General features: G+C 42.2%; 1 protein-coding gene across 1 annotated transcript in view; it reads right to left on the bottom strand.

The window, feature by feature from the left end:
• Positions 1 to 801: 801 nt before the first annotated feature.
• col6a1 (collagen, type VI, alpha 1) overlaps positions 802 to 24831 on the bottom strand; it is a 33290-nt gene continuing 9260 nt past the window's right edge. Inside the window, exons 15-35 of the mRNA XM_066647116.1 lie at positions 24233 to 24295; positions 23977 to 24039; positions 23817 to 23870; positions 23199 to 23234; positions 23006 to 23068; positions 22469 to 22531; positions 17714 to 17776; positions 17556 to 17618; positions 17228 to 17278; positions 17104 to 17139; positions 16784 to 16846; positions 9139 to 9204; positions 7994 to 8029; positions 7052 to 7088; positions 6156 to 6164; positions 5859 to 5992; positions 5633 to 5742; positions 5353 to 5539; positions 4676 to 4847; positions 4552 to 4581; positions 802 to 4312 (exon numbers count right to left, since the gene is read on the bottom strand). Of these exons, the coding sequence (XP_066503213.1) occupies positions 3717 to 4312; positions 4552 to 4581; positions 4676 to 4847; positions 5353 to 5539; positions 5633 to 5742; positions 5859 to 5992; positions 6156 to 6164; positions 7052 to 7088; positions 7994 to 8029; positions 9139 to 9204; positions 16784 to 16846; positions 17104 to 17139; positions 17228 to 17278; positions 17556 to 17618; positions 17714 to 17776; positions 22469 to 22531; positions 23006 to 23068; positions 23199 to 23234; positions 23817 to 23870; positions 23977 to 24039; positions 24233 to 24295 (1995 nt within the window). The 3' untranslated portion in view covers positions 802 to 3716. The remainder of the gene's footprint in view (positions 4313 to 4551; positions 4582 to 4675; positions 4848 to 5352; positions 5540 to 5632; positions 5743 to 5858; positions 5993 to 6155; positions 6165 to 7051; positions 7089 to 7993; positions 8030 to 9138; positions 9205 to 16783; positions 16847 to 17103; positions 17140 to 17227; positions 17279 to 17555; positions 17619 to 17713; positions 17777 to 22468; positions 22532 to 23005; positions 23069 to 23198; positions 23235 to 23816; positions 23871 to 23976; positions 24040 to 24232; positions 24296 to 24831) is intronic.

The following is a 24831-nucleotide window of genomic DNA, read 5'->3' on the forward strand; positions in this document are numbered from 1 at the left end:
TTCCATGATTATGGTCTGTGAGGAAGTGGAGGTTGTTCTTCTTAATTGATTTCTCCTGCTCGATCCAGACAGAGACAGAGTGGATAAAGGGGTGAAGTTGAGGTAAAGAGACGTGGATTGTTTTTATGAGAGTGTCCAATGAAAAAAAGGGAGGTCACATGTCTTTAAATGACGTACAGCTCCAAGGCAAGGCAGGTTTATAAATAGTCAAAAGGCTTATAAATCATTACAGATAAATTGCAGTAAAAGACATTGGTTTAAATGTGTCTAGAACTGTAAAGCTGCTGGTTCAATCATCCTCCATAGCTTCTTTAAGATGCGCCCAGTGTGGACACCGGCATTGAACTGTTCATGAACCACTCCCTGACCTCAACCCCATTGAACACTTGTGGGATCAGCTTGGGCGTGCTGTTGGTGCCAGAGTGACCAACACAACCACGTTGGTCAAGGCAGACTTGCGACAAATGCTGGTTGTAGAATGGGATGCTATCCCACAGCAGTGTGTGACCAGGTTGGTGACCTGGTGGAGGCTGCTGTGGCTGTGTATGGTTCTTCCACACGCTACTGAGACTTCTGTTTGTTAAATGAATAAATTGTTATATTGCCGATGTTTCTTCAAACTTCAACCATCCAGTCCACCATACGCCAAACGAGTCAATGGCAGAATGAGCTGTTTGGCTTTGGCAGAGAGGATGTGGCAAACTTTTCATGGGCGCAACCCACATACTCATCTCTACTGCTCATCCCTCAAATGCATGTTGCTTACAAATATGGCACCCTTTAAAAGGGAAATTAACAGGCTTTTCCATGGTGTAAGATTTATTGCCAATAAGCATTGTTACAACAAAGATATAATCTACCAAACACAAATGTACTTATTTTTTAGAAATGTTTAGAAAATGGTGGCTATTGTATTGTTTACAGGACACATGAGCACCGTAATCAATCATAGCAGCAGTAGTGTTTTAACAGGATAACGCTCTGTGCGATAAGACCGAGGAGGTTTCCATGAATGTGACAAGAATTCAGTTTTTATAGAGCAGTCTGTCCAGCCAACGGGTCTCATTCCAGAGAAACATCTGTGGGATGATATGGAACAATCCATTCGAGAGACTCACTTCCCACTAACTCCGCTCAAGTGTGAAAAACATTGCAATCAGGGACACAATCCCAGCAAAGCACTTTCAACACCTTGGTCTGTGAGAATTGGGGCAACCATTGGGAATTGTGGCTAATGGCAGGGGGCAAATCTCTCTATTGTCCAGTGCTTCTGGCCTCAAACTTTCATGCCTGTGGCCCGATTGGACCCTTATTCATTTTCCAAAGAAGAGCAGTTGAATTTTCACACATTGTCAAGATCCAACAAACCCTGATTGTTTTGGCAGTCAACAGCTGTCTTCTCGGATATTATGACTGTCAAACCAAGCACAAGCTCCTCCTTGTCCTGTTGACACGGATCGTTTATTTTGTCTCATAATATTTGCAAAGTATTACAGTTACAAAAACTATTACACACTACAAGTATCACAAAAGTGTAGTGAAAAATGTAATACTAAGCTAAAATCCATGACCACTTTAAGTATAAATGTACAGGGGTTGGACAATGAAACTGAAACACCTGTCATTGTAGTGTGGGAGGTTTCATGGCTAAATTGGAGCAGCCTGGTGGACAATCTTCATTAACTGCACATTGCACCAGTAAGTGTGAAGGTTCACGCACGTCTTGCTGGCGCGTCTGTGACCAAGACAGTCTTTGTGATGTATCAAGAGCCACGGTATCCAGAGTAATGTCAGCGTACCACCAAGAAGGACGAACACATCCAACAGGATTCACTGTGGACGCAAGAGGAAGCTGTCTGAGAGGGATGTTCGGGTGCTGACCCGGATTGTGTCCAAAAAACATAAAACCACAGCTGTCCAAATCACGGCAGAATTAAATGTGCACCTCAACTCTCCTGTTTCCACCAGAACTGTCCGTGGGGAGCTCCACAGGGTCAATACACACGGCCGGGCTGCTGTAGCCAAACCTTCGGTCACTCATGCCAACGCCAAACGTTGGTTTCAATGGTCCAAGGAGCGCAAATCTTGGGCTGTGGACAATGTGAAACATGTATTGTTCTCTGATGAGTCCACCTTTACTGTTTTCCCCACATCCAGGAGAGTTACGGTGTGGAGAAGCCCCAAAGAAGCGTACCACCCAGTGTGTTGCATGGGGGTGGATCAGTGATGGTTTGGGCCTTGGACCAATACTTTTGATTGATGGGCGCGTCACTGCCAAGGACTACCGAACCATTCTGGAGGACCACGTGCATCCAATGGTTCAAACATTGTGTCCTGAAGGCGGTGCCGTGTATCAGGACGACAATGCACCAATACACACAGCAAGACTGATGAAAGACTGGTTTGATGAACATGAAAGTGAAGTTGAACATCTCCCATGGCCTGCACAGTCACCAGATCTAAATATTATTGAGCCACTTTGGAGTGTTTTGGAGGAGCAAGTCAGGAAACGTTTTCCTCCACCAGCATCACGTAGAGACCTGGCCACTATCCTGCAAGAAGAATGGCTTCAAATCCCTCTGACCACTGTGCAGGACTTGTGTATGTCATTCCCAGGACGCACTGACGCTGTATCGGCCGCAAAAGGAGGCCCTACACCACACTAATAAATTACTGTGGTCTAAAACCAGGTGTTTCACTTTCATTGTCCAACCCTTGTATTTAAGGAGATGCAAAACTGTAAATATTTATTTGTTCAATGAAATGTTTAGTTTTGCCAAATATTACAATAATATAATTAAAAAATAAAGGTTTATAAAAATCTGAGATCCCTCTTAAAGCATTGTATTTACCCCCACCACAGTTTACTTCAAGAGTCAATGACATGAAAGGTAGTATTAGTGGAGTGAAGCATTCTTTATTGAAAATACCTCTACAGCAGCCCAAAGGCTGGATCCAAATACATTGATCACGTGTAAAATTTTACACAATCCACAAAAACTGAATGAATGATCTGTAAAAAATGTGGTTGAAGGCACTGAGACAAATTTGAAACAACTTTGCTTTTGCAATTAAGTGACCGTAGGAGCCTGAGCGTTTACCATTAGCACCAAATTCATATTCAAGTGATATGATACTGGAATAAAAATAATAGACATAAAGGGCAACTTTGAGGGCTGGTTTAAACCCAGACTTCGGAAAGACATACACTGCAAATGCATATTATTTTTACGGAATCTTTTACTCCAAACACAGGTTTTATTCAGCATATGTAGGGAGGATGACTCAGTGTTTGCATCATCTCATAGAGAGAGGCTCAACTCATGACCAGCAGATAGATATAGTTTCCGTACATACAACTATGGACGATGTATTCGTAACATCATATCATTATTTGTTTCAATAAGCACCAAAATAAACAAGGGGTCAAAAGCGCATTATCACATGGCTTGGTTGTAAAATCTCTTTTACTTTCATAGAATTACAAGTGATGTACAAAGGGGTAACCATTCCTACCAGACAGTGTCCTTAGATCCACAGCTGTCTGTCAAACCTAATCAAGGACTATGAGAAACCCTACATGATGTAAATTGAGTTATTAGTGAGAAAAAAAAAATTAAAACTTGTGCTCTATTGCCCCATCATACACTGTAATATCCACCCCTCCCACTGCCCAATCAGCTTTGGTCTTCTTTGATCTTAAGCCCCTCCCCCTCTCAGACCAGTGAAATCTTTCGCGACACAGTCTGATAAAAGACCCCCCTATGCAGGGCTTGGTAATCAGAGACTTTGAAGAGATGACGGCTTGCGTATACGTTGTCATAGCGCTGTCCTCGACTCACCAAATCACGAAGATTGGCCTCATTCACCTGATTCCCCACTGACAGGATATAAAGCTCAATGCCACTGCTGCTCACCTGCTCCGCTGCCCTCACTATCTGCTCATGGTTGATGCCCTGAGAACGTCCATCTGAATACAGCAACAGCTTCTTCTTTCTGGGCCTGCCGCCCCTGAAGCTGTTGATAGCAAAAGTAAGAGCCCCAGTCACCTGTGTTCCAGCATTCTGGAACTTGACAGCTGCAATCTGATCCACAATCTGGGTGATATTATTGGAGAAGTTAACTTCCATGTTGGCTCTGTCATGGTACTGGCCAACAGCAACACGAACCGGGACGTTCCCTCGCCTCTCTGCAGTCAGGAACCGCTGGGCCAGCTTCTGGGTGAAGTCTTGTGTCATCTTGAAGTTCTTGGAGCCAACGCTAGCTGAGCTGTCCATCATAATGAGGATATCTGTCGCCTCAGTAAAGGAAACTGGAAGACATATTTATGGTTTATGTTAAAAAAGCAAAAAATGGCTGAATTTATTTGACTTTCACTCATATTTCACCCTCAATTCACAAAAGCCAGCAAGTTGGGATGCTTCCTCTAAGACATTTAAGGCATACCACTGTTTCTTTTCAAACTGCTGCCAACAACTCGTTGGACAGCTCATCATACTTGTTGGGATATCCATTTTTTACGGGCAGACTTCTCAATGAATCATCACTTACTTGGACAGGTATAGGTGGGGCATTTCTTTTCTGTGGAAAAATAAAACAGATAAAGCACAATCAGTCAAAGGTCTATTCAAATGATGCGTCAAATCGACTTACCTTTAAAGAATTTGCCTCTTACCCGCACAGATTTTGTTAGTCAGATCTTGCAGGAAGGTGACATTCTTGAGCATGGCGAAATTGTCCAGCACAATGGAGAAGCCTTTTCTGGGGTCATTCAGACAGACAAGCTCCTCCAGTTGCTCCCCCTGGGGTTTTCTACCAGCATAGTCCTTCACACCTACACCTCCAACCTGCCCCAGAGAAAAACATCTTATCATTCAGAAAGTACAGAACAACACATTTATTACATGTTTTATTTAGTATTTGGGAAACACTTAATTAACAAAGTATTTCCAGTTTCAGTGAGTCTTCCTTATCTCACACAGAGCTACCAGCCTCAGGACTGTGAAGGCTATTTTCAAGCCATTTATTCTTTCAAACAACTGCTGATAAAATGCTACAGAGCAGTTTGTCACGTTGAAGGAGAATGCAAACTGACCAGATCTGTCCCATCACTGGACAGACACCCAAGAATGGACTGATGGGAGAGAGATGGAGCCTTGCTACCCACCCAGAAAGTGAGGACAATTATTCCTTCTAGGACTTCCAGCCTACCAATGCCTAGACTGCTTCACCACTCCACTAAATCATACAGAACTACTTAGGTATTGTCAAAGTCAGAACAAGCATTCTCCATTTTAGCCATGTAGTTTTTAGGGAAACAAGCACTAATACCATTAAACTTTAATATCTTACCTTCAGGCCTTTGCCACACAGGACATTCAAGGGCACGTCATCTCTGGTTATATCCGAACGTCCGTCGGTCAGAACGATCACGATGCTCTTCTCCTTTACCATTCGGTTAATCATATTGTTCAGTGAATATTGCAGGGCCTCTCCTGTGTAGGTGGCCTCTGCCATCCATTCCATTTGTTTTATAGCACTGAGCAGAGAAACACACAGACAAGGGACTGAAGACCTGTACATAGAGATACAGTTGTATGTCACTGGGAACTGATGTTTTAGCTCTGCTTACTGCTTGAGATCATTTATGGTCTGGGTGTCGGGATCACCGAGCCTCACAACCTCCTGGGCATTTGCTCCACTGTACTGCACCACACCGACCCGGGACTCGTTGGTTGAAAACTGTACACGGCATGCACAGGGACACTTAGACACACTCCTACTTTGTTATCTGTTTACACATCCTTTAATTGAGCTGTCACATACTCAGGGAGTATCAGCCATCAAGGGAGACTTACTGTGACGTACTGATCCTTTGTGAGCCTGTCAATGACGGCGATGATGAAGTCTTTAGAAATGTCGTAGTTGTGGATTCCAATACTCTCGGAGCTGTCCACAATAAATGCAATGTCCAGGGGTCCACACTTACACTCTAAACAAACACACCTGTGAAACCTCAATTCCCTAAACAAGAGTCTCTATCAGCTGCCATCTCTAACAGATGGAAAAGAAGATCAACAAAAACTAATCCAAAACATTCTGAAAGCATTTCATCTTGCACACTTCAAAGTGAAAGAAAAAAAAGGCATACTCACCACAGCAAGCTAAAAAATAAACAGATCAAAACCCACAGGTATTTAAATATCCAATGCATTTTGTGAAATGAAATGATACAAATATGTGAAACACATGAGATTAAACCCCAGAGCAGCATTCAAAACGTTGGATATGCAATAAGATGAGCGTAGAAAAAAAAATATTGAATGCCTTTAATTAAACTGAAAATAGCCTGGGCTGGTTTTTGAAACTTGATTAAAGACAATGACAGAATGCAACCTATTCCTTAGATTATTGCATCTATTAAAACAAAAACAAAATCTGATGAGATCTTTTGACTGTTTTTTTTTTTTTTGATCTGGTCAACAGTATTAGACTAGCAGTTTGCATGTTTCTTTGTTGCACTGTAAAAAATTGCTGTAAATTTACAGCAAGTCTGCTACAGTATTTTATTGTAATACTCAATTACAGTAATATGCTGTAAATTTGAAATACAGTAGTGTTCCTGTAAAAATACAGTAAATTCCTGGGAAATCTGCTGCCAGTATTTTACTATAAATCACACTATTTACAGTAAATTATTGTATTATTCAATTACAGTAATATGCTGTAAATTTGAAATACAGTAGTGTTCCTGTAAAAATACGGTAAATGGCTGGGAACTCTGCTGCCAGTATTTTATTGTAATATTTACAAGAAATTTTTTGCAGTGTGGGTCAGTAACATAAAGGAACAGCTTGCCCATTGCCCAATAGTGTATCATGTCTGGTCTCTATTCCTCTGCGAACTCTCCAAGGCTAGTCTTCATTGTAAGCTCAGATGTAATATTAGGAAGCCATTTATGGTAGTTCAGGTATTATACAGTAGGTCAAACAGCCTCTTAAGTAATGAGTAAATACAACACAGAGACTGTAAACAGTAACACGTTACTCACAGCACATCTTCATGATGATATCCAGAATCTCACAGTCCTACATCCATAAAAAACAGACAGCAAACAGTTAACACCCTCGCTCTCACACCACAGAGACACTGAATCGTCTGCGAATGATGTCCAGGCAGCCATTTTACTGCACAAAATGGAGCCATGAACATCCATCTTGTTGTAATTAAAAAAAAATTCTGATTTTCTCCAATTCAACTGTCTGCAAAGACCTGTAATTAACACAGAAAAGCTCTCTCTCTCTCTCTCTCTCTCTCTCTCTCTCTCTCTCCCTCTCTCTCAAAGCTCCTCCATAGAAGGACAGCACAGTTGCTATGCTAATAAATCACATCATTTTCTGGCTTTTGTTTAAATACCACTCCTGAGGATTCTGCTATAATCTTTGGCCCTATTTTATGTCTGAAGGGTACTGGTCTCATGTAGCTTTATAAGTTTTATGAAGCATCTGTTTGGCCCTAGGTAAACAGAATAGCTTCTGGACCCTCAAATTTACAGTGAAAAATGGTTACTGTCCCCATTAGCTTCGGCTAACACTACCTCTGGCTGAACTCTGAAAAATGCACTTAAGTGGGAGGAGCTATTGTGAGGAACGCTGTACTGTAGATGGGGACCGGGAACTATGTGGGGGGGACCAATGCAATGCGGTTATAAAAAAAATTGTTTGCTAATGTCTGCAATCCTCCAGTATGTGTGCTATTGAAGGGAGTGCTATCAGGGGGTGGGGACAAGGGCTGAAACACTAGCTCGCTAACTCACATACAGTGAAGCAGCTCGGTTGTTTGGTATAGAGATATATTATCCAAACCAGTAGCAGAGTTGAGCCTGAGAGGCAGAGCTAATCACAGCACTTTTTTGACAGCTTTCTACACACCAAAATAGCCAGTATATTTAGCTATGGCAGATGCTACCCATCATATGTTACAAACCACTTACATCAACTCCTGCAGACCCAGGCGGTCCTGGTGGTCCCTGGTTATTAAAAAGAAAGCAGAGGAGAATAAGCAAAAGAGAATGATATACAGATTTCTTCAGTTCACAATAAAAAGCTCACACTAAATATCAACACAGCACATGCTCCTTGTACAACATTGACCTGGATAGAAACAAACTAGCACTAAGGTCGATCTCTGTTTTCTTAAACAGTACACAGAAGGAGCTCTGCCAGAAAAAAAAAGAAGATCCACACAGCTCCAGCTCCAAATAAGAGCATTTTTGAGGCAGAGGAGTCTCCTCCCTCACTGGACGATGTCCAGTTTCAGAGAAAAGGACGATGAAACTGCTGAGAACGGTTGAACTCTCTTAACACAGGCTTGTAACCCTGTCGATCACCAGAACTGGAGAATTATGCACGAATACTTAAAAGCACTGCAGACAGCGAGAGAGATTTAACGTGGTGTTCCTTGGAAGTGACAATGAGTATTTTTTTAACAGTTGTTTTGAAGATCAGATGGTTTTGGCTTCTGCATCACAGCTTCTTTGACTGGATCTCACTAAACTGAACTCCCAAATCTCAACGGGTCAGAAGCGGTCCAGTTTGATTTCAACTGCTATATTAAGACTGCCATAAAATAGTTGTTTTTTTGGTATTATTTTGTGGTGGTATGGAAATTGAGAAAGGTTCGTGGACCATACTCTTTGGTGTCCTCTGGTGTGAATGAAGTGTTTCACGTCCTTTCAGAACTCTATGTTCCTTGCAGCTTGAGCCAAGTGTGATTCATTCCAAGTGTCTTTCAGAAATTTAATTAAATGATTAAGTGTTCCATCAATGTGACTGCAGTCAGTACAGTTCATATTCTACTGTGGAAAATAGAGCAGAAATACATCAGTTATATGATGTTTATGAAGTAGCGAGAGGTTTTGCTGAAATATAAAAACACACTATTGAACGCTAACCCTAAATTTATAAGAGAAGGAAAAAACCTTCATGGCTTTCAATGGAAGTCATTGTAAAATATATTATTTTGTTAAAACACATTTGACCTTTTCCTGAGGCAGCACAATATCTATTAAGATACAGAAATGTAAAATATAACCGTTATAATAAAAGCTACAGAAATGAAATCTCTATCCTCACTCACAGGGTTTCCTTCAGGTCCTCTGTGGCCTTTTGCTCCTTTAGGCCCTGGCTGTCCTGAGTCATCATTCTGTAAAATACAAGACAGAAAAATAATTAACAACCAGTGCAGAGTTGGTATTTGTATGATGCTGCTGTTTTTGTTCCCGGCCGATCCACAGTTGATTCAGTCAATGATCCGCTTAATAACTTGGCACAGGTTTAATGCTGGATCCTCTTCCTGACCCCACCATACAATTTCAACCAGGATTGGAAGCGGCACCTGAATGTGTTCCTCCAGTCACCACCCAGATTATTTCATTCATTCATTCATTCATTCATTCATTCATTCATTATCTGTAACCCTTATCCAGTTCAGGGTCGCGGTGGGTCCTGAGCCTACCTGGAGTCATTGGGTGCAAGGCGGGAATACACCCTGGAGGGGGCGCCAGTCCTTCACAGGGCAACACACACACTCACACACTCACACCTACGGACACTTTTGAGTCGACAATCCACCTACCAACATGTGTTTTTGGACTGTGGGAGGAAACCGGAGCACCTGGAGGAAACCCACGCGGACACAGAAAGAACACACCACACTCCTCACAGGCAGTGGCCAGGAGGAAACCCACGCAGACACAGGGAGAACACACCACAGTCCTCACAGACAGTCACCCGGAGGAAACCCACGCAGACACAGGGAGAACACACCACACTCCTCACAGACAGTCACCCGGAGTGGGAATCGCACCCACAACCTCCAGGTCCCTGGAGCTGTGTGACTGCGACACTCCTTGCTGCACCACCGTGCCGCCCCCGTACCACAGTTCAGTCTAACTGAATTATTTGCAGTAACATATAACACACTGAATTACAAAAAAAACAAACAATCTCCATCTCTAGTCCTAAATGCGGATGTTCATTTTAGCATCAAAAGATGTTAGTGTGCACTCTTTTGTTGCAATCCCTTTCTCTGTGTTATCAGAACCACTCGACCCAATACAACAAAGTATACAAGCCCTGACAGTATTTTTCTGAAATAGCATGTTAATACTAAACTTCATGCACGTGTTTCACATTAAAGTGGTCGTAAAATTATTCCACAAAAAATGGTCCCAGTATCAAATAACACCCCAAACATGACATGCACACTAAAGACTTATATTAATGCCAGGCTGAGAAGATAAAACGCCAGCTACAGCCACAGCTCTCATGTTACCTTGATGCATGCTGTAGCATCTAAGAGCAGGGTAAAATGTCCTGGACCTAATTGGCTGCAGAGATTTTTCAGCACTGCAATTAACTTGTTAGATATCAAACTATGTGTAGCCCCCCAGGCTTGGGAGAGCCTGCACAAGCCCCTTGAGATGTTTATAAACACGCAGAAACACAGCACCACATCCTTTAAGAAGAACTCCAGATTAGGAAACAGTGAGGCACAGCCATGATCTGTGTAGTGATCCACGTGATATCAACATTATAAAGCCATTATCAAAATTATGATTAAAGAAACGCTAGGTGTTTGGTGTTAAGATCTGGTGTTTTAGCCCTGCCTCAATCCACCCCGCAACCCCCACAGTACTCCCCGCTGCAGACTGTAATTCATTTATACAGCACTGTCTTGAAATCAACAAGGAAGGGAGTGAGGTTGTTTCCTACCCTCCTCCAAAATTACACAGTGCAGTTTCTGTAGTGCTGAGCTTTGAGTAGCAATAACCGAGGCTCCATTCTCCCTGTTACAGGTCAGTGGAACATCACAGTGATTTTGAAGCTCTAATTTTAAGGTAAAAATACTACGTAGTGTTGCTTTAATGAACAATGCGTACTTCAATAACAAGGCAATATTGGCTTAAATTGTAAGCTCTGCTTTTATCTCAATGCTAATTTAATACCCTGACATGTATGATTACACATGTAATGATCATGCATGTATGATTATAGAATCAAAGGATCCAGAAACCCTGGAATGCACCAAGAAATACCCGAGAGTTTCAGCATGATCCTCTCCTCATGGCGTATAAATCAGAGCAGAGCCCATATGTGCTCACAAAATGGCCGCCGAACCCCATATGCAATTGTGACACACAGAACAGCTTACAAAGACCACCCTAATGAAGTAAACTGAGAACTAAAATTAGCACCATGTGTGTGTGTGTGTGTGTGTGTGTGTGTGTGTGTGTGTTTGTAAAGGTCACATCAATGGCACAATCAAAGTCTTCCCCCATCCTGTAAACTGGAATGATGATTGATCAGAGGCATTTTGCAGCTGGGCCTTGATTATGTGTTCAATCTCTGCAGTGTATGTCAGCCTCAGTACGTTTGTTTTAACTGGCTGGCTTTATCATCCACTGTGTGAAAAACATAAGAAAGGAGCTTGTCCATATGTTCTCCCACAGATTACTTTGACCTGCACAGTTTACCCTTCCCTCAGCAGTGCTTTCCTTTATTTATTTGCAGACCTTTTACAACCTAGCTGTAAAATGTAGAAAAAATGAATTAATGTCCACTGTAATTTTAAATCATTCATTCATTCATTCATTATGTGTAACCCTTATCCAGTTCAGGGTTGCGGTGGGTCCAGAGCCTACCTGGAATCATTGGGTGCAAGGCGGGAATACACCCTGGAGGGGACACCAGTCCTTCACAGGGCAACACACACACTCACACCTACGGACACTTTTGAGTCGCCAATCCACCTACCAACGTGTGTTTTTGCACTGTGGGAGGAAACCGGAGCACCCGGAGGAAACCCACGCAGACACAGGGAGAACACGCCACACTCCTCACAGACAGTCACCCGGAGGAAACCCACAGACACAGGGAGAACACACCACACTCCTCACAGACAGTCACCCGGAGGAAACCCACGCAGACACAGGGAGAACACACCACACTCCTCACAGACAGTCATCCGGAGGAAACCCACGGAGACACAGGGAGAACACACCACACTCCTCACAGACAGTCACCCGGAGGAAACCCACGCAGTCAAAGGGAGAACACACCACACTCCTCACAGACAGTCACCCGGAGGAAACCCAAGCAGGTTCCCAATACAGCTCTCTTCACGTCCATGTGCTCAAAGCGTGAACTAAGAGTGTGACAAAGCACACACTTTTTTTAGGGTTGAATGACATAAAAAAAAACAAAGACCGAAGCTATGTTTTGGATGGCACTTTTCTTCTGTCAGTGTTTACCTCTGGCCACCAAAGCATTCCTCGCCTTCTACAGGGCCAAAGGCTCAGAAGTCCCTCTGATGTCATATGTTTTTACTTTGCTCTGTCAAAACCAATGTGGCTTGACCCACAAGCAATGGAACAGATGCTGAAATAAGGAAACTTCAAACATATGAAGACATTTCTGCATCATCCAGTTTGGTGGATAAAAATAAGGGCTTGAGGTGTCTGTGATAAACCCGTGAACTTGCAGATTGAGAAATGTCGTAACTAAAAGACAAAGCGCTCACACCTGCTCTCCAGTTAGGACTGTTTTCCAAATGCATTCTGGACATGGATTTGGAGGTCATGGTCTTTTCCCAAATGAAGTCCAGATGAGAAAGTCACGAGACTCTGGCATAAACTGACACCACATTTAAGCTTTTTCACAGAGCTACAAACGACACCTCATAACATCACGGTCCAGATTAAATCTTGTATTTCCTGTTTTGCATGTTTTATTTAATTATTTTTTTCATTACTGTCCAAAACTACTTGTTGTTTCATTAATATATTCAATCTCTCCAGAGATGTGAGCTCTGGTGAGTGAAGGATACGCAGATTTAGAACCTTAGTCCACGGTACATAAAGTGACACACATCAGGAAACACCTGTGAACAGTCACATGACACACTCGGCGCTCACAGGAGTAGGCCGTGGATAGGGAACAGAGTTGGGAAATGAAAAACAGAACTGATCATGTGATAACAGACAGGGACACTAAGCATGTGGGAGAAGAGATTAAAAGGTCAGGAATAGAGCAGACATCCTCTTGTGTCTCAAAATATAGGAGCACAAAGGCAGGTGCTGAGGAAATTGCTTGGATCCGTTAGATTGCCAGATCCACAAAGTTGCAATATGGGTTCCAGTTGTGCGTCTGCTTTGGTGACATCTATAGTGTAACTAAATCTGGAGTAAGACACCACTGAGCAAGCTACATCCTCCCCGCCCTCATTATTAGTTCAAATGTAGAGCCCAAGTGTTGACTTGAGTTACAGCATCTGTTTCACACAAGCTCTCTCAAACTGCCAGAACAAAGCTTTGAGGGCCAAACCTTGGATAATGCATCTAATTGAGCATTTCACCAGCTCAAGCATTCACAACTTGCAAACATGTACATGACTCCAGGACCACAGGGCCACCCTATCAGGATCACGCCCACCATCCAAACCCCTCCAGTGCTGAGATCCCAAGGGGAATAGACACAGTCTAGCAGGGCTGAACTCTTTATAGAAGGTTTTCCGTGGTTTCGTTGACCACCCCAGTGGGACAGAGCTGTTTATTCATTTGGACCGAATTCTACATATTTCCACCATCTTGTAAACACAGACAGAGCACAGAATGCCCGTGACTTAGTGCTGTTTAATCTATTGTTTACCCATTTCAGAAAGCAATTACGAGGCTGTTCTCTTGAAACACACCAAACCATACGGAGAGGAAATGCTGAAGAACTTTTAAGTAAACTGTGGATATACCGGTGGGGTTAAAATTTTTTACTAAATGCCAAGGATCATATGACCTTCATGAAGTGAGAAACCTTTAAGACTTGTTTCTGTGCAGATGACTGAAGACTAAACCACAGCATCATGATCAGTGAAACATCATGCAATTGGTGGAAGAGGTGCAATGTAAGAAAAAGGACCCACCCCATAGCTGTTAAAATGCTTCACCTACAGCTGACTTGCTCAGCCTTGGAGGCAGTTTTTTTTAAAGGCTAAGCAGCAGCGATATGAAAGTGTCAAGCAAATAAATACAGTGGTTGAGTTCCTAATCTGTGTTTATTGATAGTCAGAAAACATGTTATTTCTTACTAATTCAAGGAGTAAGGTTTAGGAAAGACCGTTGGTCCCCCCCCCCCCCCAACGGTGTTGGGAAACTCTAATAGGCGTCTTGCCTGTGACGTAGATGGTGGACCACAACTCTAGAAGTTGCACTTAATTTAATGCAAAATGATGAAAAGGTGTGTTGTTTTTGGCTGCAATCATTCAATGTACAGTGGGACATCTGTGAACAAATGACACAAAGACCCCAAAATATCCAGAAAATGGACTAAATCTGTCCACTTTAAACGGGCACTTTGGAAAGGACCATCCGCTCACTCCGTTATCTGTAGCTCATTTCACTGGTGCTTTTCCAACACTATGGGCATGTAAGGACACCAACGAAAGGTGTTCAAGAGCCTCTGTAACATGGAGGTAAACAGGGTAAGGACACTCACTTCGCCTGTTTTAGTTGGTGTTAGTTAACGTTAGCTTGACTCGCTAAACTCGGTGGCTCAGATTATACTCGGCTACGTAGCTGCATTACGGAGGTTTATAGTGTCGGATGAATTAGAGTTCGACTTCGATCACATTTACAAGAATAACGGTACCTCTAAATTTGAGTTTAGCTTATTGCTAGGCTATTGTCATGAATAATGTCGGTTATTTAGCTAGATACTGTCATAACAGTCAGTCATAACGGTGTTTAACCGCGGCGTTGTTCAGCTGTTGTCCACCAGTGACGTCACGGTTGCGTTCAAGTATTTCCGTAGCGAGCTCGGGTTTTTCCGTCAATTTAATAAAATTGTCAGTTTTAAAGCAAATTAAGCTGCTATTTTCATTTTAATTCATACTTATATCTGTCAGTAACTACAATAATGTCAAATATTCATGGAGGTCCATTAAGTGGTGCTTAGCCTTTAAAACAAAATCCTCGGTTTGTGTTTGGTTATTTGTCATTAATTTGTTTTTTTTTTGTTTTGTTTTTTTGGTTTCTCTTTCACTCCAGAGCCTTTCAACAGACTTTCCAAGATAATTTCCAAGCACAGCATCACATTTCTGCTGTGATTACAGGTGAAATCAATGCTTGTCCGCTGTGTTGCTTTTAATAGAACTGTCCTGTTTTTGATTCTTATCTGGTGAAGGTCGTATAGGTTTCATCACAGTTTTAACGTCTGTAGCTTTTCGCATATCAAGATTTTTTAAAGGAGAGGGAGTTGTGCCACTGCGACTACGTTTGACTCATACCTTACAAAGGTAGATCTTCAGTTTGAGCCCAATTTCTGTTTTTCCACAATCCATCAACAGCATAACAGATGCCAAAGGCATGAGCTTAAATTCCAGGCCAGGAGATTAATTGATTATGTTCCACTGGCATCACAGACCAGAAATCACAGCATTCAGTATGAATGCAGTCTGTAATAAGCGCTCTGAGATTGCTAGCTGCAACGTGACAAATCTGAACTCTCGTGTGCTGAAAGACTGGGGCCTGCTTCCTTGGCTCAGTTCACTTTCTGCTGAATTGAGGTTTTGCTACCATAAAGCATTATGACTTCTTCCACCATCTTACCCCCTTTCTTCCATTTTCCCTTTCCTGTCAGTGACTAAATGAAGTGGTGCCAGCCTAGCGGAGCCAAAATGGGGTGTGATTTCCCACTGGCACTGTAACATTCAAAGACTTTCTTCCCTTTGAATACCTCTTCCAGTGTTGCTCTAGCTACTGCTCCACACTAACATGGGCTGTACTCACATTACGGATTTTGATGTGGCCTGACTGAAACATACTAATCTAACTCTTTCCTTCACATGATTTTCCATTTCAGCACAGACACAAACGCTGAAAATCACAACCGTGTTCAATCCTCACAATCCACTGGCTGAACACGTTTTTGTTTTGTGAAGCCCATGGATCCGTCTGTCGGATATGAAGCGTATGGGAGCCATTACAGAGTGTGGGCCAGCTGAGGAGTTTGGCCGCAGAAAAGGACATTCTTGGCGAAAGCTGTACTTTCCTGAGGTCCACGTTATGAAAAATCAACTTAAAAAGCTTCTAAAGAAACTCAGAAGCCATCTTCAATTAATAATACAACAGCTGTTTATCCAAAAGCATTAGTTGAGCTGTTCTTCAAGCGCGGCGTTCTGCTCTCTGTTTATCACAAGGCACATACACTGCTTTCCATTATTTAGTTTAAAGTAAAACTGAAAAGCACTGCCACTCACGCCGAATAAAGCCACCATACATCATCAACAAGGCACTTCCTTTCCGTTCAAACCAACCGAAATCCAATGTGTCTCGTTAAAATACGGTTTCTCGCATGAAAAAAAAAAAGAGCTTTCCTCTTCAGCTCTGCTTTCCATGTGTGTCCATAGCAACAAGATACACACAGCTGTCTGAACTCGGAGCAGGAGACAGCAGGCAGACTGTTATCAGACAGACGAGCTGAGAGAACCTCCAAGTCTCGGTAACACATTTCGTTATGTGCTAGCGAGACGCAGTTAGACAGAGGATAGACAGACAGGTTGTGAAAATAACAAGCAGATGCAAAACAAGTCAAGGGGAGGGAACAAATGATGGATGGTTCAAGGTTGTGGAAATTAAATGAGCAGGAGTCTGGGAAATGGGGTATATACAGTATGGTTGGAGGTCTAGAGATAAATCCTGAAGGAAACAATGCAACTAAAATAAACTCACATCTGTACCAGGGTCTCCAGCGTCTCCGTCGTCTCCTTTGGGCCCAGGAGTCCCTTTGCTTCCCTGAAGCGGGGAAACGAAAGAGAAATTGTGTCAACATCTACTCCAGATCCTTTAACTCACAGTCTGTTTGTTGCCGCTGCAACTGAGCCAGGATTATGGTCATAAAACTTTTTCTCTTTGCATGAATTATACACAATATGACAACGTGTTTGTGGGAAATTTCTCGTCCAACTGTTTTGTGAAATCAAGGGTTTTAATAAGGTTAACACCTCTTTAATATAAAAGACAAAACCTAACAATGAATGCTGGATACTTACAGGTTCCCCAGGATCTCCTCTGGGACCAGGGTAACCCTAAGAAATATAAAAAAGTTACAGATCACCTATAGAATACAAGTATAGTTTTTGTATTCACTTTTAAAGACTTCATAAGCTGTTATACCTGAAAACCATGGCAGCCTTCTGTTCCATTCCCTGGTGGCCCATCTTTTCCCTTTTGATTGAATGTCAACAATAAGTCAATCAGTTTGTAGACTGCTGCAGAAAAGTGCCTTTGAATGTGGCTGTGAATCCGTATTTTTTAATCCACGTCCGAGGTCGTCAAAGATACCAACCACTGCTTCTTTTCAAACGGCTGTTTGCACAGTGTCATTGGATAGCTGAACATGCTTTCAGTAGAACATTACCATCCGTCACGTCAGCTAACCTCCAGCCTCTAAAGGCCGAGGCATCATCAGTGATTATCGGTATTTTGGAAATTTTATACTCACCCTTTCTCCTAACACGCCCCTGTCTCCTGGAGCTCCTTTAATTCCTCTGGGTCCTTTAGGCCCCTAGTTTATACAGAGGAAACTTAGTAACAATAGTTTTAATAGAAGATATGGGCCACAAATAAAGATCACAAATATTTGGGACTTATATCTCTCACCTCGGCCCCTGGGGGACCCTCGTCACCACGATAACCAGGGGCTCCAGATCGTCCAGGCTCACCCTAAAGTCAGAGATTTAATAAAAAGTACTGAGTTTCAGAACAACACGTTTAATATTTTTATTTAAAGTTGAACTAAAATTCTGCCAAAAACATCCAGAGATACTTTTACAGATGCTTGAACTTTGCTGAAATGACACCAAGAAAATGTTGGATGTTGCATGGAAATGTAGATCAGATTCCTTCTGAACGCGATCAGAGATATTCAGTCAAGGCCAAATTCCTGTGTATATTTCTATGAGCTTGTGGGGATACAGAGAGTTTGTGGACAGAGAACCCTAAAATCCATTCATGACAAATAAACACCATAACTTCAATAAAGCCCCGAAGGAAGTTACAGTGATCTTCAGTTCAGTGCTTTTAGCAGCACTTGAGTCATCCTCCAAACCCAAAAATACACTTACGGTAAATGACTCAGTAGATATTACACTATGGTTTATTTTCATATGCATCGTTAATTTTCCTGAAGGGGGGGAGTCTTGAAACATGGAAGAATTAAATCAGCAAAATGGTGCATTTGGAAAGAACTAGGGCTTTCAGTCATGGATTAAAACATGTCGAGATTTCCACTTATTTGGAGCCTTCGTTTTTCACACCCACTCCTCCTGGAAAAAATGTCTCTGCCAGCGAAGGTTAAAAAGAAAAAAAAAAAGAGCGCCAAGAGAAGAGAAACCTTTGGTGGTCATTGTTACTCCTGCTCCATAAAACAAGATGTGGATCTTTGAGACGGTGGTAGCAGAGCAGGCTTTACATGCATAGTTGTGAAGCCAAACATCTGGGCAGTGGCCAAAACTTGATTCACTTTGAGCATGTGATAGAGCAGACAGAACCGAAACAGCTGGATGGATGCGGTGTCTCTTTCTCAGTAACATGAGGCATTTCGGAGGGAAAGGGGTCTGAAGGGTTCATTCCATATGTGCTACATCACTAAAACACCATTTGTTTAAAATGAACAGGAAATACAAAGAGAAAAATAAACAACTCTCAAAGTAAGTGTGGTTCTCTAACAGGTTCTTGGGTGGATTCCTGCTTTAACACGGCAGAGTGGGAGGATATTTTATGGGAGAAGTTTGGAATGGAGAGAACTGAACTTGGGTCTATCATTCAGACAATTTGCCAACCTCAAAAGAGAAATGATATTTTCTCAGGAATATTCCAGGACATTACTAAGAATTTCAGATTGTGAAACAATTCTTCAGAGATTGCAAAATGGCCACCGCAGACTCCTGACCTTAACCCCACGGAAATATTTAGGATGTGCTGGAGAAGACTTTACAGCCTGGTTGGACTTTCCAGTTCTCTGGCACAATAAATATCATGCCAATTCATGCCGTTATCAAACCTAAAGGCGATTTGACGAAAATAAGAGTGCTACTTTTTTGCCGTAGTGAGCTGAGTTTCGGCAACTGCTGCAATGGATGCCAGTGGGACTCCTGTTGTATGGTTACAGCTTTCATGAATCTAATGCATGATCTAAGCAAATAAAATTGACATCATCTTGAAGATGTTCTGGCACATGTTCTCAATATTTTATGCTAGTGTCTTCAGTTTTTCCAGGCAGCTGACCTAAAAGAAGCTAATAAACTATGTTGTGCAACAGCCTAGTTCTTATTGCAACAGAAACTCAGCTGTAAAATTTCGACAGTGGATTAAAACCCCTGACATTCGTTTATTTAGCCAGAGTTTAGACAGCAAAGCTAACTGCGCTCTCTGTAATGACCTGACAGTGATAGATAATGGTAGTGTAAACTTTGGATGCTGTGAAACTACAGTAATTTGCTCTTTGTCCGTTCATTCGCTGTAAGACGAAGGGCTTTTCTAGGGATAAACATAAAGGTGTTTGTAGCTAAATACGTGTATTTGCATTAGCACTTCCATCCATCATCTTCAAATCCAATCAGGGTTCGTAATATATTTGTCTGCACGTTGCGGCAATAACGAATTCCAGATATCTGGGAAGGCTTTAGACTAGGTGTTTGCACATATCTGTAAGGGATTGATGGCATTTAACTATGAGTGCATTAGTGAAGTCATGTGCTGATGTTAGAAGTTCGGTTGTGGATCGCAAATACGCCAATTCAGCTCCTCCAAAAGGATACGGATTATTTCCCACTGCTCCACTGCCCAGAGGCTTTATACTCTTCTAACCCATGCTTAAGATTGAAAGTAGTGATCTTAACCTCATATTCAGCAAGATTTGGGGCTTTAGGTGTGCTTTAAGCCTTTTGGGTCACCATTTCACATAGTGTGACAGGCTTGTTTGTTTGTAACCCTGACTTAGAATACTGCCAAAATACTCTGATCTGCAGCTGGTCCCTTACATAACACACTTGCATTAGACAACACATGCAGTCAATTTTGGGTCTTAAAATTCGGGTCTAAAGACGGTTTGTGAAAAACAAATCTGTAGCGTTTGTGGCTCAGGACGTTTTGCAGAAAAAAACATTTTAGTCAAGCGTTGTAGCCACGGAGCAAGTGCCAAAACTTTCTACCTTAATTAAAGTGATCAACTGGTGAAAATTCAAATTTATACAAATGTAATCAATCTGCCGAGACATGTTTGGTTTGTAAAACCGAATGTGTAAACTCCATATCTAATCGTTACACTCTTGCCACAAACCACATCCTGTTGGCAAGACTTGTTTATATGGTTTCTGACACTGTATGACACTGTTAAATGGACAAACATGCTAACAATCCAGACTAGAAAAATAGCTGCTACTACTGTTGCTAGATATGCAACAGGCTCTCCCCATTTTTATATATAGTAATAAGTCATACTGAACAGAGATCGCAGCACATGAATGATCTCTTTATCTTGGCATAAACATCCACTGTAGGTTCTGACCATAAATGGACAGTTAGAAATATAGCCCTTTATACATCACCCTGCTTCACAATCCGTGTAATCTAAACACACGAGATGTTAATGTCTAGGCGCTGAGGTGGCCAGTCCATGTTACACCAGCAGATTTAATGTCTGAAATTTCTTTTATTCAAAATCTGTTTAGCACTCTTTAAAAAAAATAGATTTGAGCTCTAAATCAATCTGAATTTGACTTTAACTGAAAATCTGCAACTAAAATATAAGTCCTGCAGTAGGGTGGGGCGGTATAACGATAATATCATATACCACGGTATTAAAACATGAGGACGGTATCTCAAAATGCGGGCTGTATTTATGGTGTGTGTGGTGTTTCAAATTTCTGTTCTGAGTCTTTAAGAACACAGCTAAAATGTTCATGTGTATTTAAGAGAGGCACAGGGAGGGGGCGCTGTGGGAGCTCAAGGACTGCTGATGTCACAGTCTGAAAACGGGGAGAAAAACACAAGCCCAGTAGCCCACCGCAGTTGTGAGTTTGGGTTAAAAGAGAGAGAAAGAAAGCTATAAACAGACAAAATACAGTGGAACCTCTACTAACGAACGTCTATACTAACGAACTTTCCAAGATACGAACAACGTATTTCAATATTTTTTGCCTCCACCAACGAACCATGACTCTAGAAATGAACCCGAGCCTCCCCCGAGCCGGCGGCTGCAAATGGCCACTGACCCCAATCGGCGAGTCTCCCAGCGCCCAGACTTGAGTGAGCTTTTAGGATTAGCACATTGTAGCTTTAGCAATTTAGCATTAGTGTAAATAGCAGACATCGAAATTGGTGCCAAGTTAAGCCGTATCTACGCTTTGTCTCCCCACATTCACACCCCTACTCTCCGTTATTCCACCCACCCCCCACCTCCCGTCATACAGCCAGTGCCTGTGTTACTCCTCCAGCCAGTCGTCACGTCTTCAAGGTAGCGATGTGTAACCACTTACAACTTTTATTTCTTTTTTATTACTGTTACCACTGTATTTCTCTTTTATTTTTAGTAACGCTACATGTATTTTTTACTAATTTGAGAGTGTTGTAAACATATATCAGTGCAAAGAGGTGACTTTCGGGGTGGGGTCTGGAACGCATTAATTGCTTTTCCATTATTTTAAATGAGGAAAATTGACTCGAGAAACTAACTTTTCCACTTACGAACCGGGTCACGGAACGGATCAAGTTCGTAAGTAGAGGTTCCACTGTACTCAGAAAACCCTTCACTCTACTTTGTGCTCACAGATATAAAGCTCAGCGCAGCCAGACAGAGCACCTATATAAAAATGTGGATACGTCCCAACCCTATCCTGCAGAAAAGGTTCGCCTAGGTTTGGGCAGAACTAAACATATCCACCTGGGGTCCTTCTGCCAGGCTGATGGACCTCATAAATCTTAAGCCTGTCTTTCGTTTCAAGATTTTTCCCCCCTCTCATCCACCACTTCAGCTGAAACAGCCGGACTCCTCCACCAGGATGTATTCCTCTGTTCACGGACTTGCCTCATAACCTAACTTTGACCCTGGGGGGCCTCGCAAAATACCTGAGCTATGCAGTCAGCCTCGAGCTTTTATCCTTTCTCAATAATCACCGGAGTCATGTATCATACGGTCAGAGAAGCGCTGAGGCCTGACTGTTTCTAATTAATCAAAATTCAAAAGGAAATTCTAATCTCCTTGTGAGGTACCTAAAAAAACAGGGCTGATGTTTAATGGACTTATGCCCACCTCTGGAACTTTGACTTTATATAAAAGTCGCGACAGTGTCACATTCGGTTGAAGGTGCTTGGATTGTACTCAGTTTTTCTCATGTTTACATAGGTGTCACTTACCGGGTCCCCATTAGGTCCAGCTGATCCCTCACGTCCCTGCTCGCCCCGAGGACCTGGGTCACCCTACGGAGGTGAAGATTATCATTAACACCCTCTTGATTTACAAATGATTAGATATTCAAGATAGAAGCCTTCTATATGTACAGTGTAAAGTGTGCAATATGTGCCCCCTTTGGCAAAATGTTAAATGCAGTGCATAGGGGAGCTCATATGTTCTGCACCTGTGTGGATTTGATTTATTTTTTTATTTTTTTGCCATATGTAATTAATCTATTTCATTTCCTTGAAAAGCACGCGCTATTGTGGATTTCCCCCAACAGAGATCAAAGATGGATTTTCAACATTAAACTGACCATCTGTTTAAATGCACACATCCAATAGAAGGACAGTGACAGATGCATCTAGACTTTAAAGTCTAAACTGAGCTGTAAACTAGAAGAGGTGAAAAGCATGGGGCCTTTTCAACACCGAAGGAACACATGGATAATTCCATTAGGACTGTTATGTTACGCATCTGATGAAGGACGGTTTACTTACAGGGTCTCCTCTGGGTCCTCTGTTTCCTCTGGACCCTTGCTCGCCCTTCTCTCCTAGCGAACCCTGCAAAGATCCAAATGGCAAACCTTTAATCAGCGTAAATGGATTGCAGTAAAACTATTTATAAATAAACCATCAAAAATATGAAGACATGTTCTGACAAGTCAAAGGCAGATGTAAATGTAAATGTTACTTTATCGCCTCTAGGGCCATCTGGTCCTGGTGGTCCCTGTAATAAAGAAACGATCATGTTAATACGGGTCAAGTCTCTAGAATTCACAGCCTTTCTCACTGTCAGTCAGGTTTAAAGGAGGTGTGACATAGAGCTGGAGTCGAGGGAGGTGGGTGACCATATCATATTTAGAATTAGCTCTGTGTGCATGCGTTACCCTAGAGTTTCTGTATGTATGTAGAGCTCTTAGGTACTAATTATTCCAGATTAATGAGTCTTTAGCCGCTAGAGACTCCATTTCCCAGAACACCCTGCGAGATCACCTGACCCAGGAGTTCCAGTCTTCAGCCTATCAGCACTCTGTTTGTTTGCATGAGCTCTTTGAGAAGTATTGAGTCTATTTATGATTCTATTTCTGAGATATTTTTCCCTTATTGTCTTATATTCCTGATTAATTCTTGGTTTTGCTTTTTGCCCTTGGTTTCCGGTCTTTTTCATTAAAATCCCTTATTCGCAGCCTCAGCCGCACACGTCTGATCAATCCAGACTCTTACACTCTACAACTTTAGCACTCTATGTGCAGAATCCACCATGTATATTTAACCTATCGACAGCATTGTGAAAAAGAAGAGCACTTACATCATCTCCTCTTTCCCCTTTGTCTCCATTGGCCCCTTTCGGTCCTCTGTCACCCTACAAAAACAAGCAGTGGAGATGTGTTGATGGGACAAGGTCTTAAACTCTGAGAAAGAAAAAGAAAAAGGAAACTCTGTTTCCAGGGAGTGAACGTTTACTTTACCTTATCTCCAAGAACTCCATAGTTACCAGGTCTTCCAGGACCGCCGTCTGCGCCAGGTTCACCCTAAGAAGATACGCCCTTATGTTATCACACTTTCACCAACGGCACACTCAGCTTCGTGTCTGTGGCTGACGCTTCAATGCACAGCTTTTAAGATGTATATTTCAGGAGAATAGCAAACCCCTGGTGTCTAAGTCATGTGTTTGGAATACAATATGACAGATACATTTGAGAAGAGGGAAAATCAGCTCCTTACTTTGTCTCCTTTCACTCCATAAGGACCAGAGTCTCCCCTTGGTCCTGGGTCTCCTTGCAAACCCTGTGATGGAAGGCAAAAGCTGAATTAAAGGAGGGGAAACGTTGTCTGTGATAACTTTTGCAGGTCCCAGAGATAAAACCCATGCTTGCGCACTGGTGGACTCGTTATTACAGAATGTAAATAAAGCACAGTCTTCAGAGTGCAAGCTCCGAGTGTGGCCTGGATGTCAGATTTGGTAAATGTTTAGCTCCTCGAGAGGCAAACATCCTCAATCCTGTACCCCAGATGCAAGCTGAGCAAAAACAGCCGGTCTGTGGATTAAGTCTGAGTGACGGATAATAAATCAATCAGCTGAGCAGAGAGGTGGGACATCTGTGGCTAAGACCAATGAAATGTGGCCGTGTGGATCTTCTTGATCTTCATTATGGACCAATCAGTGATTCTTAAAGTGGGGAATGTACAGCACTGCATCCAGTAGCAAATATTTAGACAAAGAACATCAGATGTATGACTTGCTATTAATGAGTGATGGTCTTCTCCACTTCAAATATTTCTCCTGTTGCCATAGTGATATACAGAAGCATGCGTTCAGGAAT

This window comes from Hoplias malabaricus, chromosome 16, assembly GCF_029633855.1.
Source record: "Hoplias malabaricus isolate fHopMal1 chromosome 16, fHopMal1.hap1, whole genome shotgun sequence".
Lineage (NCBI taxonomy): Eukaryota > Metazoa > Chordata > Actinopteri > Characiformes > Erythrinidae > Hoplias > Hoplias malabaricus.